General features: G+C 37.7%; 1 protein-coding gene across 1 annotated transcript in view; it reads right to left on the reverse strand.

Annotated features, from left to right (window-relative positions):
* Positions 1-1,935: 1,935 nt before the first annotated feature.
* The window catches only part of TGFB2 (transforming growth factor beta 2), a 94,167-nt gene continuing 74,527 nt past the window's right edge, over positions 1,936-21,575 (reverse strand). Inside the window, exons 3-7 of the mRNA XM_083348951.1 lie at positions 10,983-11,115; positions 10,766-10,876; positions 9,803-9,974; positions 6,612-6,765; positions 1,936-4,914 (exon numbers count right to left, since the gene is read on the reverse strand). Coding sequence (XP_083205077.1) covers positions 4,756-4,914; positions 6,612-6,765; positions 9,803-9,974; positions 10,766-10,876; positions 10,983-11,115 — 729 coding nt within the window. The 3' untranslated portion in view covers positions 1,936-4,755. The remainder of the gene's footprint in view (positions 4,915-6,611; positions 6,766-9,802; positions 9,975-10,765; positions 10,877-10,982; positions 11,116-21,575) is intronic.

A 21,575-nucleotide genomic window follows, 5' to 3' on the forward strand; every position in this document is an offset into this window, starting at 1 on the left:
TAGATTGGCCCCCTCTTCTTTGTGGCAGCCCTTTGGATATTGGAATGCTGCTATCATGTCACCCCTAGTCCTTCTTTTCATTAAACTAGACATACCAAATTCCTGCAACTGTTCTTCATATATTTTAGCCTCCAGTCCCCTAGTCATGTTTGTTGCTCTTCTCTGCATTATATTTCTTTTATTCCTGTTCCTTGTCTATAATTATGATGGCAGTAGAATTTGTTTGTAGATGTTTTAGGGTAAACATGTATCTAGAAGTATGTTACAGTGAACCCAATAGCCCTTGAAAATATATATGGTATACAGATCTGTTTGTGGGACATCCTGTGGAATAAGGCCTTGTTCTTGACATTCTTGAGTCTATTCTTTTCCCTGTTTTGTAATGTCTTGCCTGATTAAAAGTTGAAGGGAATTCAAACGGTCCATACACCTTTGAGTTTTATGGCTTGCTCCTAGTGAAGGTATGGTTCAATTATAAATTTAAGGATAAATAATGTAGAGAAAGAAAACTACCTGCCAATTAGAAGAGACACTGTTATTAGACACCATCGTAGTTTAATATAAGGGAGTTTCAATTTGTTTGATATGTTCTCCTTATCAGAATTATCTCTGCTATGAAAACACATCTTGGACCAAAACATATATTCAGTGGTGGGATTCAACCGATTCGCATCACTTTGACAGAACCGGTAGCTAATTTTTTGTTGTCCAGGCCCAAAATGGACTTCCGGAAGCAGCATCCACACAGAGAACCATTTGTTCACATATCTGAATCTCACCACTGCATATATTATTTTTTGTTTTAAAATGTCTGGCTTCAAGCCCTGATGATCTTACTTAGTTTGGATAACAAAACATCTGCAAAAAACCCAAACAAACAACCAAGCTCAGAGAGCTCCAAGGACCCTTCATTTCAATTAAGCTACAAATATTTTCGTTAATTGGTGTTTGGCTTCTGTTATTTGAAAGAGAAAAAAATGAAATAAGGACCTAATCTTAAATGTGTTCCCAATCTGAATTTGGTCCATGTATTAAATTTTCATCAAAATCCCTTTGCTAGACTATCTTGAAGGTTCTCATTACTATTAATAGCAGTGTGAGACAGAAATAGCTAGATGGCAATTTTAGCCCAAAATCACTCCCTCTGTATTGCTGCTCCCCACTTCCAAATAAAATATGCACCAAAATCGTGCTTCCTCCTATATTTTGTAATGCTTATTTTCATTTAATTGACATGCTTGATACATACTAAAGTAGAATAAATTAAAATGACTAACCAACCTTTTTTATACAAGGAACATCTAAAAATTTATGACAGTTGATGTTCATATGGATGCTTATAATCTCAAATTAATTTTTGTCCCCCCAAAATTTCTTCTCTTCATAAATATTTACATCTCAATTGTTTAGATGTGTGCCAGTATATGGTGGCTTTAGATTGGTGTCATTCAGACACACATGTGCAGCCATTGAGAATAAGCCTATCAAACAAGCTTGGATTTATTCTTGGAATAAACATGCACAGTATTGTATATTAAAGGTAAGATATCTATAAAGTTTTGAGCTCAGAATTTAGAATATTAGAATTAAATATAAGTCTTATTGATGTCCATGGGGTGGGGTGATTTGTGCCTGCATTTGTATGTTCATGTGTATGAATGTGTTATATAACTTGCCCAGAATCAGATCTGAACACACTACAAAAACTTTAAAATAAACAGAAATTGCATATGTTCATATTGAAGGATGTAGATTTCTACACAAGAAAAACATTGAAGTCTTCCACTTTTAAAACAGTGTAAAATAATTTGAAAAGGAAAAAGGCATTTCTGTAACTTTATTTTAATGAAAAAAGCCAAAAAAAGTTATGAGAACAATGAATTATATACAGATACAATGCCTGATCTTATAGATCAGTTGTGAAGCTGATGGGTTGAGAAAGACAATTTTGTAATTAATTAATTGATTCCAGGTCAGATAAGAAAATTGTTAGCAATTATTTGAATTCATCAAATATCATTACAAATACCCTTCCTTCTGAATATGAATTCTGATTAAATCAATTCAATTTAGACTAGATTTAATCAGGGGTAGGATTAACCCAATTTAGGCTACATCCTGGATATTTTGCTTAAGACTTAAATTCAGCTGAATAAATGGTTAGTGAGATTTACAGGAGATAAAGCCATCAGTCTGGGGGAAAAAACTAATTTAAATAAATTAAATATGATTTTTGTAAAAATTATTTGTATTCCATATAGTTAGGATTTCATTTAATATTACTTTGGTAGCATTAAGTTACAATATTCAAGAAAAATATCTGGGTGCTGTATTTACCTTGATGTAAAAATCCATATACCTGACTTGTGTTCCAGTCTTAATAGTTCTGGGGAAAAATAAATCCTCAATCATCAAAAGGTAAATTTGCTTGACTGAATCAGTGTAAAACATGATTTTCTTCACCATACTATGACTTCCAGGGTGCTCAAATCCAACTGTGGGGAGCAGATGTTCAGAAGCAAGTTTTGTCATGTGTATATCTGAATATATATAAATAAGCAGTGCATGTACTGCTTTAAAAGTTTGGTCTAGCTTATAAAGATCACCTGTAAGCTTTAATAAATCTCTATATTCCCTAAATCCTAGCTTTTGTTGAGAAGAAAAATAAGACTCAATTGCTTTATGTCTGTTCCAATGCACCAAGAAGCTGGTCACTGATACTACCATTTTCTTAGCGTCTACTATGTTGGAATAGAGACAGTACATTGGTGCTTCCTTTGTTTAATTTGGAATTTAATTAACCCTATTACAGTACCCTTTTAAGTTATTAATGAAGGAGCACGGTGACTGATGAGATTAGGACAGTGGGCTGATGGTCAGCAAGCTCAAAACCTGGTTGCTGCCACAGGACACTCTCCAGCTCCTGCCAACTCAGCAGTTTGAAAACAGGCAACTGCAAGTAGATCAATAAGTATCACTTTGGTGGTATCACTTAATGAGGAAATGAAAGGAGCCCCAACTGGGCATCCTCCGGCAACAGTGATGTCAACATTTAATCCCTTCAATCCAGAAGTGCTTTGTTGCTCCCAACACGACAATAGTAGTAGTGTGAAAAATAATTCTGTACTCAATCTGCTGTGCCCCAGGAAAGGAGTGAAGTTGCACACACAACCAGTTTTTGTAGATTTCTCTGGTGATGCACAGGCCCATCAGAACTGCCAAGTTCACTTCTGCCTTTTGATCTGGCAGGTCTTGTCTTTGGACTAACTTCCTGTGAGCAGAACAGGGCAACCAAAGGCAGACTCCAGTCTCATCCCATCACCCTTCTTCAGAAATGTGTGTTTGTGTGTGTGAAGTTTAGACTTTTAAGATGTTTGATACATACATTTTATACAAAACAATATTTAAATCTATCCCTCTGTCTATATACAGACCGAAAGGAAAAAAAAAGAAGCTTGCGTCATAGAGATGAAAAACAACATACAAAACGCATGTATAGCAAATATTATAAAACATGTATTTGTAGTGCAAGTTAAAAGTACAGGGGACTCTACTTATACTGGCCAGCTCGAGGGAAGCACATGATTCTGAGTAATCAGCAAGAGCCCCCAAATTCAAATTCTTCAGAGTTGACAGTATTAACAGAATACAAAAATATGGTGAAAATTTACACATTACACATAAAGTACTTAATTTTTTAATAGTTTACAATAGAGATCTACAGATATGTTTCCAATTTAGCTGGCTTCTTACTATCCACCCTTTTTTAATATTATAGGTGTGGTTACATATATCAAAAACAATCTCAAAGCATAGCTATACAGCAACATATTAGGGTCTGAAGATGAGACCGGTACACGTTAAATATTTCACTGGCTTACTAAATTGACAGTTTATTCATTTACAGTTGTTGTTTTAATCTTAATAGATTTGTCTTTGAGACGAAAACAGAATGTCCTTTATTAATAACCTCCTCAGTATTATAACAATGATATGAGAAGCCCTCTTAGGCTTTCCACAAGAAAACAAGGTGTGCGTGGCTTTTCTTTTATAGTAGGCTTTCTTAATGATGTAATAACAGAGTTCTATTTTAATTGGGATAAACTAATTATTGTTTTCAGGATATTTCTGAGTTCATGTTCCCCAGAGATTAAAAACATTTTTAGTCATTTATTTGGTCTGATTATTTGTTTCTTTCTAGTCTGTCCCCATAACCCCTAGGGCAATACATATTCTTGTTTGATCGCATTACACAAAAATAAATAATGCACTGTTAATTCTAAAAACTACAAGGAACAGATAGGGCATCTATGGCATAACAATATAAAAATCAAGTAAGCCACGGGATAGATACAGCAACTCCACTTAATGGGTTTTTCCTGTTTTTTCCTTTCACATAAGAACTCTTAACAAATTCTTCCAGTGTTTATTTTTTAAAAACGTTTTCTTTCTTTTCTTTCTTGTTAGTATTTCTGCTTTCCTAAAAATGCTTCATGTCTATCTCACTAACCAAGTAGATGAAATGTAGGATAAGGCTTCACGGTTTTGCATCAGATGACTGTTTAAAAACAAAACACGAAACAGTGAAACCAAGTTTCAATCCATTCAGACTAGTACCGTTTCATTTTCTTTTTTTTCTTTTTAAAAACCATGGTTGATATATATATTTTTATTTCCTTCTTTTGAATGTTTCTTTTTCTCTTTTCTTTCCAGAGGAAAAAAATATACATATTCCAAAATGCTCCAATACATCCCTTAGCTGCATTTGCAAGACTTTACAATCATATTTGAAAGCTGTTCAATTTTGGGTGTTTTGCCAATGTAATACAAGATAGTGAGGGGTTCCAGATCCTGAGATACACAGCACGGAGATGCAGATGCCTCTGGGTTGATTGAGTTATACAAGCTAAGCACCTAGGATGAAAAAGAAGGGGGAAAAAGAGATATTTCTTCAAATTCTGCAGTTATTACAGTGGCAAGCAACTTTGGATAACAAGGAGCCTAGGGCTCTGATGGCACCATTGACATGGTGAGAATTTATTATTTAAAGTAATTATACTCAAATTCTTTTCCTCTGTATAAGACTAGACATCTGGAATCAATAAAAACACAGATATGTAAAACGTCCAAACAGTAGAAAATTTTCACAGCAGTAAATTACATTTTTTTTCCTGAAACAGCTGTTGATTAAAAAAGAGACACCAGTGAAAATACTTGAATACTTCTAAAATGAAAGGTTTTCTCAAGATTCTAGGCTTCACAAGAGGGGATAGAGTTGAAAATTGCATATCATTCTTTGGCTTTTTTTTGAGGAAGTAGTTGATAGAGTTATGTAAGATAACTGTTAAGTAAAAGTAAGGGAGAGAAATAAAATGCCCCATTAAAATTTTGCTTTTCACCCTCAACCCCCCTCTCCCACCCCGGCCCGGCCAATCAGGGCTGGCCTCACCTGACCTATTGGTGATAGTTTTTCAATTCCACATATTTTAACTTGCTTCTAAGAACAAATGAAATCCTGTGGGATGGGGCCTTTTCAGTCCAAAATCCTTTCCAGAATGGCCAATCATGCTTACAGGAAACCCATAAGCAGAACATAGTAATCCAGCCCTTTCCAACTACAGGTAGTGCTCGACTTACAATAGTTCATTTAGTGACCATTCAAAGTTACAACGGCACTGAAAAAAGTGACTTATGACCGTTTTTCATAGTTACGACCTCTGCAGCATCCCCATGATCATATGATCAACATTCAGATGCTTAGCAACTGGTTCATACTTATGACCACTGCGGCATCATGGGGTCACATGATCACCTTTCACAACCTTCTGACAAGCAAAGTCCATGGGGAAATCAAATTCACTTCACAGCCAGGATACTAACTTATCAACTTCAGTGATTCACTTAACGACCGTGGCAAGAAATATTGTAAAATGGGGAAAAACTCACTTAACAACAGAAATTGTTCCATGACCATTGATCTCTAAAAGCATATCTTCTCAAGATAAATGGATTGTTTCCATTTATTTATGGTCAGGGATGAAATGTTTAAAACTTGTTAGAAAACAAGTAAAATAAACTAAAAAGTAATGCACCATACAGCCCCTCCCCCCGCACCTTTATAAACACTCCAAATTGTAATCCTTTCAGTTATAATCTGAAACACATATTTCTATCATCAGACATCAGAACCATTCCTACTCATTGAAGGTACTCTAACTGCTGTGCTTACCACTGATCCATATTTCTTTATGGGTTTTTTTTGCAGCAGGATGCTGCATGGAGTTGCTTGCTTTTTTTAGTGCCAGATAAAGAAAGCTATTCTTTATACTAAAGGAGTGGAACAGGGACCAAGTCTTTGCATACTGAATACTTGAGTTTCTTTACATATACAATCTGGATATGAAGTACAGTTTTTCTACTTTTAAAATGCTCTTTCCCTTTCCCTTAGTTTCTGTCAATGGTATATGCCATAACAGATTAATCTGTTAGGTAAATTGGGTAAATGAAGTATTAATCTATCAATTAAATTAATTAAAATCATTTTAAACTGACAAAATAGGTTTTGTTCTGCTTTATAGACCTAATATTACTTAGTTTTCTAAAATACTTACTCTACTGTGCTGAGTGTCTGAGCTCCATAAATAGGGACAAGCTCCTGCACAGAAATTTGCATGATATCCTTTAGGTTCATGTATCCATTTCCATCCAAGATCTTTCTTGAAATCAATATAAAATGGACGTAGACAGCAGTTATCTTGCACGTTCCTGTAAATGGAGTTATAGACAAGTTATTTAATAAGCTTCTGCCAGTCAGAATGCTCCTATGCAGTACATATTCCTTAATGCAATAAATCATTCAGAAATGCAAGTGAGGAGACATTTCTGTTTTTCAAGGAATAATTTCTTTGAACAATGAACTAAACCAAGTCTAGCTGAAAGTGAAAGAGTTATAGGAGCAAGGACTTTGAAGTTGTTCCTAAGCATTCAGCACCATATGGCAGATTCAGCAGGTGTACAACATGTACTAAGATGTACCGGTATCATTTGTTTGATTTCTATAGCTACCCAGCTGAACAAGTTATTCTGGGAAGCATATTTCATAACAACATTAAAACAATACTCTCTATTGATCTGTCTCTTTTATTCATTGAATAAAACTATTGCCATGGATGTTAATATAGCCAAGAAAAGGGGCCCTTAACATACTGTGGGGTAAGATACATTACCAGGTCTTTATGGTCTTACAAAAAGCCAACATGTTTGAGGTCATCTTAATGTTTGAGGAAAAAATGTTCTCGAGGGCATGGGCTACCACAGAGAAACCACATCTCCTCATCCCAGCCAGTCAACATGTCTTGACTGATGAGACCCAAAATGTGCCTAACTTGCTAGACCAGAGGTCCCCAACCTTTTGGGCACCAGGGACCAGTTCTGTGGAGAAAGTTTTTTCTACAGACCGGGGAATGTGTGGTTTTGTGTGCCTACATCCCATGGATGGGCCTATATCTCATGGATGGGACTTTGCTTGTTTGTGTGGACCAGTTGCTGGCATGCTGCGGCCCAGTACCGGTCCACAGACCAGAGGTTGGGGACCCCGTGCTAGACTCAATATATATTTTCCTTTGAGATAAGTGTGATTTTTGTATATCCATGCAATTTTCTTGGGAACAGAACAGAAGGGGTTTATCATACCATAGCCTCCCATTCTGGCATCCTATAGTCCTGATATTCTCTAGAAGGCTTTATTCAGAAAGGAGCCTATTTATCTTCCAGACAAGATCAGCCTAATGCTGTCACCTATTAAAATATATTTTTATAACTGCATCCATACAAATAAATTAGCAAATGCAAAATTTATCCCTAGATGGATGCTCTTAGTTATGCTATGTGTACAGGTGAGGAGGGACAGAGGAATTTTTCTTTAATTATGCTTATAGGCTGTTCCAGTAGCAACAGATTTTTAAACAGTTTACATTTGTCTTGTTTGATTGTTGTTGCCATGGGGCTGGATTTTTATTGATGTTTGTATTTGGAGTTATAATTTTCTGAGATGCCTAGAGTTATCGTGAGTTGAACAGTCATATATATTTTCTTAATGAGTAAATAAATAAATACATGAATTCATAATTAAGTAATAGATTCAAAACAAAATACAGGCATAAAATATAATCATATTTGCTTCCTGCCTAAGAAATAAGCAAGGACCCCACAAGAGTGAAATAATACAACCCCAAAAAACCTGAAGGGCTTGCCCAAAAGCCCATTTTTCTTGATTTTAAAAGAACCTAACGAACTGGGGCCAACTTCATCTCAGACAGAATGGTGTTCCATAGAAAAGGGACAATGATCCAGAAAGAGCAACTCTGTGGTTCCTACAAGTGATACTTCCTATGGATAGGGATGTAGAGCACTGTTCCCCAACCTTTCCAGCTTTGTGGACCCACGGGAGGGGGGATGGTTCCACACATGTGGTGGGCAAGCACATGCACCCACAGCTCCATTTGCATGAGTGGCTGGCACCTGTGCCTGTTGCTTGCACAAATGGAGCACAAGCACTTACCCACTGCTCACACATGCGCTCACCTGCCACTTCTGGGCCCAGTTGGGAACAGCTCAAGGCCTGGGGGTTGTGGACCCCTGATCTAGAAGAAGCTTTCCCTTCTAGATCTTATTATATAGGCATCAGCTAACAAAACTGTTTTGATCCTCTGGGTATCTAGGTCTGGGTCACATATGCTTTTAAAGGAGAAGAATAAAATAAATTGTAGCTGGAAGCCAGTTGGTAACCTTGAAGTACTTGTGATATGTGGGCAAATTAACTGGTTTCCATGAGCCTCTTCAAATAGCCTATTGCAATAATCAGAATGAGAGATCATCAAAGCATGACTAATAGTCAGTAGCACTTCCTGAACCAGGAAAGGTCACAAGTAGAGCACAAGATAGAGTGATAGAAAGACCTTCCTAGAGCTCCTGTTGCCACCTAATTCTTGTCCTGGGGTTGTGAGTCCAGGAAAATCCCCTTATTACAAGCCAGTTTTGCACAGGAAATGCAATCCTTTCAAAAATGGAATAAGCTGGCATCAGAAGGCTTTGAAAAGCCACTGCCTCTGGATGCAACCAAGCCTCAATTCCTCCCCATTCAGACACTAACTGATTCCAAGCACAGGACAGACATTTAGCCACATTTTCTGATTTCTGGCACTATATTAGCAGCTGCTCAATTATTACATGATTTTGAACATATGCTCTTGTTCTATACATTTGAGACATTTTACTAGAGCATAAGAATTCCATTTGTTTAATTTTTCAAATTGGAGATAGCCTACCTTTTGAACTAGCAAAAACAGCCAAAATGTGACAGAGATTTTAACAAAGGTGCTAATAAAAGCAAATGTTATTCTTCAGTTAAATTGCAGTTAGTATAAAATGCCAGAAAATGAACAAATGAGATTTAGGGCTGAACATATAATCTGATGTGTATGAAGCCCCTTGCTGAATTCTTGATATGCTTGTTGAAGTTATGAAGCAGCTGCTCAATGGTTTCTTGGCCAAGTATCTTCTTCAAAGCAGCCCCCCCAGGTCCTACAGCAGCTGTAGCCCTTCAAGACTTTGAGGAAGAAATCCAGAGAAATACAAACTTTTATCCAAAGTTATGTGGGCGGGGTGGGGATGGGAAGTGACATATTCCTTTCACTAGAATGCTGTTAAAATTATAAATAAAAAGCAGTTTTTTTAAAAAAATGGGCTGCATTAATATTTTTATGCATGCATAAAAGTCTATAACATCTTATAATGTAATTACCTAAAACAATAAGCAGCATCTAAAGCACGCTTCTTCCGCCGACTGGATTGTTGCGACTCAAGTCTGTAGGAGGGTAACAACATTAGCAGAAGATGTGGGCTCTTCCCACTGTATTTTTTCCTACTCGACTTTAAAGCTTTCTCACCACTGGAATAAGGGTGGTCATCAATACCTTTAAAAAATACATTTTGGTAATAAATATTGTGTTGCTTTTTTTGGAACAAATTATATAAAGTATCTCTTCACAAGAAACTCAAATCATAGAATAATCAGGTGTGCTGGCATCAGCTGGGCTGATTTAAGACATGCTGATACATGAATGTGGGAAGCAGGGACCTACATACATTGAATTAAATACCCTATATTCTTATTATCTTTGCATCATTTCAGATCAGGAACACTTGCTTCATTCATATCAATTATTAGTCATATGATGGGTTATAGGTTTCCTTGTCCCACAATTATTACAATTATCCATATAATATTTATTTAATCCCAAGCAAATATTAATTCATTTCAATGTAGGGATAATAGACAATAGTGTGTCACTTTAGATCCAGGGGAGATGGAGATATAAAAGAAGCAGCTAGAGAATCAGTCTCAGGGACGCAGGGACTATATGTGAATCTAGTTACCTGCGTTATGATATAGACTCCATTAGTATGCTTGAATGTACCTTTCACATACATGTAAGGTCACCAGTTAGATAATGGACAGGATTTAAATTAGTCATTTACATTCTGATTCTCTGAGCATGAGTGCTGATATCTATTGGCACTAAAAGAGTTATGGCTGGATGGTCAAAATCGAGAATCCCTAAGCAAGTTGCAAGATGAATACCATCTGACACTCCATATTTTCCTTCATTAGTTGAGTTTAGCAGTACTGGGCATATTATAAGATCTAATGAAACATTTCACATTTATTACAAAATTACTTTATTTTTAAATGTTTAGTTATTACCTGCAAATCTTGCCTCTAATTCTTCACTTTTGTTTGGGATAATATAATTATTTGAAGGCACAAATGTACAGCACGGACAATGTAAACTGATCTTAAGTCCCAAATTCCTGTCTGCAAAATATAAGAGAAAGAAAATTTACCTTACATCAGGTCAGGCAAGACTAAAAACTGTTCAAATTTAATACAGGTTAACTCTAAAATAATTAATTACTATCACCTTTGTGATGGAGCCATTCATGTACAGCCTCAGTTACATCAAAAGATAACCATTCACCCTCAGCTCTTGTTTTCACGACCTTGCTATCAATATAGCGTTGTGTAGGTGATGTGGGATCTTTATTTTTGATCATCTGCAAAACAAGAACATCTATATTCTGTGACATGGAGTTCTCACAATTTAATTTGAAAAAATAGCTAAAGGGGACTCAAAACAGAATACTGAAAATCACTATAAGCCTCAAGAGGTTGTGCCATCTATCTATCTGTCTGTCTGTCTGTCTGTCTGTCTGTCTGTCTGTCTGTCTATCTATATCAATGTCATGAAAACAAATTTTGACATAATGCTTTGAAAAACTGTGACACAACAGAATTACAAGAAAAAAAATCTTGAAATATTTTGTAGAGATATGCAGCTGAACTGCACAAGTGAGATTCTTTTCGTCAAACGGAGATTTTGTACACAAACTTTTACTGCTTTACTTTACTTTTACTGCTTGAAATACATTTAAGCAAATTTCCTGATGTCATTCTTTTTTTATTTAATTGACTATGATTCAGTTCCTTTTCTTTATGTTAAAGTAACCCTAACAATGTTTTAAACCAAGGCAAGGTAGATAGAATTGGTTTCAAGACTTTTATACCCAAGTGTACCTTTTGTAACAAATGTAATGTTTTTGTAGTGTTTCTTTATCAGAAAAAATGGATAAATCTGGTCCTCTGATAAAATTTTTTTACATTACTAGAATTTTGCATTTTTGAAACATGGATCACTGTAATACAAGACAATTTCTAGTATTCATGACTGCACTAAGAATACAGCACTTCTTAATGCCTGAAATATGAGATCAAGACCAAAAATGGCTTTCAAGATGATAATATGATACTTAGATTGAAACTTACAAATGAATGTGATAGTTCAGTTGCAGCTTTTAATATATTACTACTTAATCACCTGGCAGTAAAAATATAATAAACAAAATGTGTAAGATGCATCTGTGAAAGTTTGGCAAGAAGTGTTAACTGCATGATATTGTGAAACCTAGTATTATAGATCCTTAAAGATTTTGGTATAGACTTCAGTAGGCCTTGTTCTATATTTATAGCATAGACCAGGATTTGTCCAAATGAATATTTCAAGCTTGAGTTTAATATAGTTTACACACCCTATACCTACTTTAAAATGCTCTGGGACCAAGATCTTTCCTCTCTTATAAAATACAATTAGTTACTAGGAGTCATAAATGAATTGATGGTACATAATCAATTGGAAATCCAGTACTGATGGGACAGGCCAAACATCCAATTCCAGATATTGCCAGAATGGATTAAAGCAAACATATTCCTACTGTAGATGCACTAAGCTAGCTTTCCCTGCAGCAAGTGTAATCCAGACAACACACATAAATTGCAACTGAGATACTAACAATACCAAGAACTCAGTTCACCTATCAAGCATAAGACTTTAACTTTTCATGGAACTTCTTTCACAATAAACATCCAAGTATTTTGTTTTCATCAAAGTATAATTATGGCTTCCTACATTTAGGCTGTTTCTAGGCATATACTTTGCCCAAATACTTTTTGTGTATTTTGGCTGGATGCCTTCTTTGTACATCATCTCAAATGCCTGCCCAATGAAAGTTAAATTGTGGCTTGGGAATGCACAATCTGTTTTACCACTGAGGATTATCATTTCTCCATTTGACTTAGAAGATAATGATAGACAATACTATTCTCTTCTCTCTCTCTCTCTCTCTCTCTCTCCCTCCCTCCCTCCCTCCCTCCCTCCCTCCCTCCCTCCCTCCTGTCAGTTCATTGTCTTTCTCTGGTTCTTAATCCTTCTGGGATAGCCTTCAAGCCTTTGCTAACTGAGCTTTCATAATTTGATATGTCTGTTTATTTTATCTTGGTATACTTCCTTTAAGTCTTTAAGTCTCCATTTTGCTCTTCTTTCTTGGAATCTTTATAGAGAAATTCCATTATCTAGATGAGAAGCTAGTCCTCAGTAAAATTCCACTGTCCAGATAACTGATTGTTTCTTAATTCTTGTATACTCAGTTGATTTGTAGGTTTCTGAACTACTGGATAGTAGCATCTTCAGAAAAACAGTGCCACAGGTAATATATGGGAAGCAATTTCCTAGTGCCAGACAAATTCCATAAATATTCAGTTTCCCTAAAAGATGCAGATTTGGACACACCCTAAATAGACTGGCTCAGGGAGTGGTCTTGAAGCCTGCTCTCCAAATAAGGTCTTAAAGAAAGTTACAGTCATATAGGATGAGGGTGTTCTTTTGTATACCTGGCCCTAGTCCACTGAGAGCTTTAAAGTTCAAAATAATTTTATGTCCGGGCTCCAAAGGAGCTTGTTCTTTGGGAACATTGCTCATGCCATAAATGCTCAGGGTTGTCTCTTCCCAGGCAAAGTAAAAGAACTAAATTAAATTCCAGATATTAAAGAAGGATGCCACTACAGTCAAGTGAGTTAGACATTCATACTGGTGATATGTTAGGAGAAAAACTGAAATCTCTCTCAAACACAAACTACTCCCAGAACTACATTTACTGCAATCTGATTTTTCCAAACTTTCCTAGAACATTTTATCTTTGAAAAACATATGGATTTACCTCTTATCGCCCAGTAGAATTTATTTATGTAAAAGTTTTATATGGCCACTCATCTTAAGCAAATCTGGATGGCTTACAACAACCATAAAATAAATCAAACCAATAAAACAATGAACAAAACCCTTGTGCCATAGTTGTCTGCTTGAGATGCCCCACACCAGGCTCAGTTACCCTCCTTCCATGTACACATAGAAAAGTCATGCTACTGAGGTCCTGCTAGATGGCAAGATTTCAGGAAGGGGACTTGGAACATGCCCACCCCATCTGTTCTAGTGGGATGTGCACATATTCTAGGGAAAGGTGGTCCCACAAATGGTCAGAATCCTTGCCATGTGGAACTTTAAATGTGATAATCAGCACTTTGAATTGCATCTGAAAGAAAACTGACGCCAATGCGCTCACTCAATAAAAATGTAACATGGGCAAACCTAGTGGCAGCTGTTGTCTTCCAGACCAGTTGTAACTTTCAAATGGTCTTTAAGGGCAGCCCCATGTAAAGCATATTGCAATAATCCAGGTTGGAGGTAACTAAAGCATGAGTGACCTCCCCCTCCCTTAGATATGGCAGCCACTTGCTCATCAAACAGGAGCCGTGCATCCAGAAGGACTCTTAAATTGTGCCCCCACTCTTGTTTGGTGAAGTGCAATCCCATCCAGAGTAAAAAAAAAAAAAGATAAATTACCAAGTCCCACAGGGCTAAAACCCCAAAGCCACTCCATCTTGCCAGGATACAGCCAAAATTGGTTCGATCCCATCCAGACCCTTACAGCTTCCAGGAACTTCAATAACTCCACAATAGTATCACTTGCTTGGCCCAGGGTAGATAATCGCATATCACCAACATACTGATGAAACTGTACCCCATGTTGCTGGATAACCTCCCCCAGCAATCATATAGATGTTAAAGTGTAGAGGTGAAAGACTCAAGCCCCCAGGCACCCCATCCTGCAGAGCCTAAGGCTTGAACTTTCCTCCCCCATCAACACTGACTTGAACCGGCCATGGAGAAAGGAGGAGAACCACTGTAAAATATTGTCTCCTACTCCCAACCCCTGGAGCCAGTCCAGAAGAATACCTTAGTATCAATGTATCAAAAGTCACTGAGAGATCAAAAGCTCCTGAGAGAGCCAGGACAGCTGCATCATCCCCATCCCACTCCAAAGTTCAGGAGCAAGCATTTTTACCAATGCCATCCCTGATCTAAACATTGGCCTGAAAAGAATCCAGGTAATAAGATTCAGCCATTTCATTATTCAAGATATAGTTCGATCATACTCAAAAGGTTATTTCACCATCTCATATCACAAGGTTTTTTATTTACTTCCAACTATCTCTCTCTCTTGAAAGCAATTATGAAAAGCAAGTATATGTATATGTATATGTATATGTATATGTATATGTATATGTATGTATGTATGTATGTATGTTAAATGTTTGTTAAGCATTCAGAATATACTTGCTTGGCGTATTCAGGTCTTTTCCCGTGTAGAATCCTACACGGGAAAAGACCCGAATACGAAATGGGAGGAGACACCATCCTCTGGGAAGATAAAATGAAAAAGAGGGCCATACAGGGTTTCTTTAACTTCACAGAGGAAAGAAGACTTGTCAGTTTAATAAACATACTAAATATTACACAGTATAACATAGTAAATATAATAAACAGACCATTCTGCCTCTTACTATGCCCAAATATTAAGCAGTGGCCTTAGCACAAATGCCTGCTTCTCTCTTGCTTGCTTGAAAGTGATTAATGTTGTTGGCTGTTTGCTGAAAAGTATTTCCAGGATATTTCCCATGAATAACTTTTGACAGCAGGGTTTTTGGCAACTTCAGCCACCTGCTAAATTCTGCAGGTCATGTTATTCCATCAGCTGGACTTCCTTAAAGCTATGTGGCTGCAAAGGGAAATAGTTCTGCAGAAGACAGTCGGGGTCTTTCTTTTGGCTTCAGTCAGCTTTGTATCTGGCAGGCACTGAGTACAGAGTGTGGACCTTAACAAGCTATTGTACGAGGTGCAGCATACTTGCCAAAATACAAAAGGTACATAGGACTTGCCAAATGTTTTAAAGCCGATAGTTCTGTGATCCGCTTCCTGTGATCTTGCCAAGCACGTTCATCATGCAAGATTGCAAATAACAAGGACATGTGGCACACTACACAAACCCACTTATAGCTTGTATGAAGGTAACACAACTATAGTGGATATTAATTGTTCGTACAGTCTCTTAAAAGTGGCTTCCATTTCCTCTGTTTGTACTTATCATGGTAAAAACTAGCATAGTTTAAAAATGAAAATTTCTAGCATTCGTATCTGTGAAAAAAACCATTTAAATACATTAGGGTTCTAAGGGAAAAGCTACCATGGGCCTGCACAACTATCTTTTCTCTGATGCTTTCATCTTTTATTTCGATGCCAGTTCTTTATCTTGGCTGCTATAAGTACCACACCTCAGTGCCTGTAATCTCTACAGCTTACATAAGGGTAAAACAGTGCTCTAAGTTTGTCTTTCTTCCTGAGCCAAATATATTTTATCAAAAAGTCATCTTTGCCAAGATTTCTTTTCCTGCTAGAGGTTAAAATGTATTAAGCTGTGAAAATACTGAAAATGTAATTTATTTTTGGCTTGCTTGAGAAATGATTACTGTGAATCTAGTGTATTTCGTTGTACCCATCTGTAGCCATGCAAAGAACTGAAGACAAGTGTACAGGTAAGTGTGCAATGAGGTTTTTATTGGAAAAAAAATGGGATGGGCTACAATACAATAGCTGTCATTAGTTGCCTGTCAGTTTTGTCCTTAACACAAGTACTGATACTTCCCACAATAAAGCTGCCATATTACACCAGATTTCCTCCAGTGTATCCACTTGCATTAGCAGATTCCCCTAGGGGAAATCAATTGATAGTTGCTTTTGATTAATCATATTCTAATATAGTTTATGGAGATTAACCAATTTGAAGAAAATTGGGGCAGAAGAATTTCATTATAAAAGTATTGTTCTTCATCATACTAGTTAGCCAAAACATATCTTCAGTGATAGAAGACATCTTAATACCTTACCATTGTTTCTACTTTATACACTTTATATTGTCAAAATATAAAGTATATAAAGAATGCATAAATAGGATGGTCACAGTTCAGAAAAAGGCTGAAACAACACAAATAGTTTAGAAGAGTTCAGAAATTATCAGGAATAAATACAAATTCATCACTAATCAAAATTCTTTTTGACTATCACTTGCCTGAAACATGCTAGGTTTGATTAAAAATCAGAACCATGAAACCATGAAAGCTATTACTTTTTTTAAAACAAGTTTTATTAGTTTTTCAATTTACAACCTATATATTTAGAAAGCATCATGATACCTGGGTAGTCATCAATTGAGTAACAGAGTTTTCAATACATAGTTCGGGTTACATTATCATAACATCCTTCTCTATTTCCCTCAACATTCAATACAATGTATTTAAACTAACAAATTTCTAGGAATAGCATGGTGAATTAGAGAAGATTTTGTCAATCCAATTTCGATAAAGTATATCTATATCCTGTTATTAAATTTTATCTAATTTTGATGTTAATTATAGTATCCAAGTTTAACCTTTAACATCCCAAACAGTATTCACAACCCAAAGTTCCCTTATCTTATTACACTAAAGACTGTATCATCTAACATACACCCAATAGTTAAACAGCTAGCTTCTACTTAGTAAACATTGTTTGTTTCATATCCTAATACATCACAAGTTACCAATTGGAGAGTCTATATTTATCAGTCTAGTTCTACTTATACATAACCAAAATTTTAACATCAGACATAGGATCCATAAGCCAAATTTCCATATTATCAATATATAAATTTATAATATTTGGAATAAGCTTAATAAGTACTTAAACACATTTTAATTCTATCTCACAAATATTTTCTATTTCAGATCCTAATAAGTCACTAATTACTAACAGAATGACCTACATAATTCTCTAGGAATTCATTTTTTAAATCTAACTCTAGGTTTCTTTTTTTTGCCAGTCGGGTTTCCAGACCCAAGGCTTTAAATTGCCAAGTAGGTCTTCCTTTGCTCGCATGCATATTATTTGCACCAGAGGAGGCCATCCAACCATCAGCAATGTACAAAAGTTGAACCATTTATAGTCATTATATTGTTGCATTGTTAATTCCATTCTCTTTATTTGCTCTAACATCTCTGTCTGCAATTCAGTCTGGATTCTTCTTCTATCTGGGTTGACCTGTTTTGAGAAGAAAATCTTATCCAGTTTTATAGTTAGTAGTTGACTGTCCAAGCTTTCCATAAGTTGTCTTTGTTGGTCTTCAGCGTCCTCTATATTAGCATCACTATCTTGCATGTAGTGTACTTCTGAAATTGTAGGCTCTTTAGAGAGAGTCAAAAGTTGAGTATTAAGTTTTTTCCTTGATTGTTGTTGGTCTTTAGGATTGTCTGTCATAGTAGTAGTTCCTTGTACTTTAAAAATTGAAGGTTCTTTGAGTAAAGTCAGGTTTTGGATATTAGTTTTTTCAGTACTTTGTTGTTGTTGCTTATATTCCTCTGTCTCAATAGTAGTACCTTCCAATTTTGTTATATTCCGAAGTGTAAATTCTTTAGTTGCAGTCTGGGTTTCCACTTGTAAATTAAGGTTGGCATGTAAATTATTAAATCTGGAGATAGACATCTCAGTGATTCTATAGATTGTTTCAAGTATAAGGTTATAGTCAAGCGAGGTTTATGGCTGATCCTTCTCCATTTTGTAGTATTTATAAATAGTCCTTAGTGGTGGCTATTTTTCAAACAAAAATCAGTAAGTGTCCACCTCCACAAGTCTAAGCCAAATTCATCTCCAGCTGTTTCAGGTTTTTATCTCGATGCTAATGATATGTAAAATGTAAGCAAACATGTTTGCCAGTAGTATTCATTTGCTGTAATAGACTTAGCCACTACTTCAAATCCTTTTCAGACAGAGTCTTTTTATTTATTTATTTATTTTTATTCCCTTTTTTAGACTAATAGGTAGAATAGTCCATTTCTGTAAATATAGGAACTTTGGGCCAAAAGTAGAAAGGCAGTAAGTCCAATTAATAAGTATTCTTTAGTACAAGGCTTTTTTCCCTCTCCCAATGTAGATAAAGGCCGCTATTAAGGAGGGTGGGGGAAAAAAACCAAAGATCTCTTCCCTCTCTCCTCACAAGGGGAAGCAAATTCTGGATGGCCCCGGACCTCTGGTCCTTTCGCCACGACCTCAAGACCTCAAGACGTTCTTTTTCCATCAGGCTGACTTGGATTGATGATGGGTTTTTAAAAGTCTTAATTTTAACTGTATAATTAATATTTGGGGCTGTTATTTATTTATTTTTTAAAACTTTTGTACTGTTGGTTTTTATTGTTGTTAGCCGCCCTGAGTCCTCTGGGAGATAGGGCGGCATATAAGTCCCATAATAAAAAATAAATAAAATAAATTCAGGAAGCTTTTGACAGGCAAAGTAGACGATTAAAAAAGAAGGCAATTCTCACCCAGTTTTCAAGTGCTTTGTTGTGCTTTCGCTTCGGCAGGAAATGGCTAAACAATGGGCCATGGGAGTGGCTGATCCTTTCTTCTTCGGTTTGGAGAGTAGCTCCAAGCCGAAGGGAGGGCTGCCACCCTTCTACTGCCGACTGGAGAGACCTCTACCCCGCTCGTCGCCCCTCCAGGGTGACTTTTGAACCCTTTACAGGGGGCCCCCGATGAAGAAATCCAGGCGACGCGAGGAGTGATTCCCTCACACATCTGGCCGCACTGAGATCCGGAACCAGAAGCCACCATGAAAGCTATTACTATGGATGTTATTTTATGCCAATCCAGCCAATCCGAATCCGACCGATTGCAGTTAAGAACCTTTATAAGGTCTTATCTTGCGGCGATAAGGACGGCGAAGTCTAACTACTTTGCCGCCCTTGTCGCGTCCGCAGATAATCACCCAACCGCCCTGTTTAGGGTGACTCGCTCCCTCCTTAACCAGGAGGTGAGAGAGGATCCCTTGCAGGGACGAGCCGAGGAGTTTAGTCATCATCTGGCGGACAAAATCGCTCGGATCCGGACCGGCCTGGACTCTGACTGGGCAGAGTCTGATGTGGAGGAATCAGGCGGTCTTGAGCACGTTATCTGGACTGAGTTCGACCCTGTTTCCCCTGATGATGTGGACAGGATCATGGGGAGACTGAGCACCACCACCTGTTTGTTGGATCCGTGCCCCTCCTGGCTAGCTTATGCGGCTCGGGAGGGAACACGAGGCTGGTTCCATGCTGTAATAACTGCTTCTTTGAAGGAGGGTGTCTTCCCTGCTGCCCTGAAGGAGGTGGTGGTGAGACCCCTTCTCAAGAAGCCTGCTTTGGACCCAGCTGCTTTAAACAACTATCGTCCAGTCTCCAACCTTCGCTTTCTGGCAAAGGTTGTTGAGAGTGTGGTGGCGCATCAGCTCCCTCTGTTCCTGGAGGAAACTGATTATCTGGACCCGTACCAATCGGGCTTCAGGCCCGGACACAGCACGGAGACGGCATTGGTCGCGCTGGTGAATGATCTCTGGAGGGCTAGGGACAGGGGTTGCTCCTCTGTCCTTGTCCTATTAGATCTCTCAGCGGCTTTCGATACCATCGACCATGGTATCCTGCTGCGGCGTCTCAGGGGGTTGGGAGTGGGAGGCACCGTTCTACGGTGGTTCTCCTCCTACCTCCAGGGCCGCTCGCAGTCGGTGTTGACAGGAGGGCAGAGATCCGCCCCGAGCTCTCTCATTTGTGGAGTTCCTCAGGGGTCGGTCCTCTCGCCTTTCCTGTTCAACATCTATATGAAGCCGCTGGGCGAGATCATTCGTGGTTTTGGGGTGGGGTATCACCAGTACGCTGATAATACCCAACTTTTTCTTTCCACCCCGAACCAACCCAGTGATGCCCTCTCCGTGATGTCCCGGTGCCTGGAGGCGGTTCAGGTCTGGGTGGGGAGAAACAGGCTTCATCTCAATCCCGCCAAGACTGAATGGCTGTGCATATCGGCATCTCGGGTTAACCAAGTTATTCCACCTCTAACGATGGGGGGTGAGGTGTTACCCCCCGCTGATAGGGCTCGCAACCTGGGCGTCCTCCTGGACTCACGGCTCAATTTTGAAGACCACATAGGGCCTTCTCAGTGGGAGCGCCTGCCCTCTGGAACCAGCTGCCGGTGGAGCTGAGGACTGCCCCCGACCTCCGATCATTCCGCCGGGGCCTGAAGACCTGGCTCTTTGAGCTCTCGGGCCCAGGCTGAGGAGAAAATTTTAACTGGGGTTTTTAAGAGTACAGGGTTGATTTAATATTTTTTAATTTGGTTTTTAACTTTTGTATGTTTGATTTTTAATTCCCTGTAAACCGCCCTGAGTCCTCAGGGAAAGGGCGGTATATAAATGCAATAAAATAAATAAATAAAATAAATAAATGCTGTCTTTCAGTTCATAAATAAAAAATATGTGCCTCTTGGAATTTTCAAAATCCTATATAGGTAGCCCTCAACTCATTACTATAATTGAGCCTGCAACTATGGTCATAGATTGTGGCAGTTATTAAACAGGTCATCACATAACCGCACCTGATTTCACAAATGCTGTGATCGTTAAGTGAACTTTACTGTGGGGTATTTTTTATTGGAAACTGGAAGTAAACAGTGGTTTCTGACAAAAATGTTGCAAATCACAATTACATGACTGTAAATGCTAGCTGACTGTTGAGCACTCAAAAGGCAGTCACATGACTGTGGGTGACCTGGGAATTGTAGTTTCTAATTTGGGTTGTAAGTACCTTTGGGGGGGGCTCTATCACAACTTCAAAAGATTAATAAATGACTGGTCCTAAGTTGAGGACTACCTGCAGTCTTCCTTGATCATAACCTACTACTAGGTAAGATAGAAAAATGTGGCTTAGACAGCATCACCACCAGATGGAT

This window comes from Vipera ursinii (assembly GCF_947247035.1).
Source record: "Vipera ursinii genome assembly, chromosome: 1".
NCBI lineage: Eukaryota > Metazoa > Chordata > Lepidosauria > Squamata > Viperidae > Vipera > Vipera ursinii.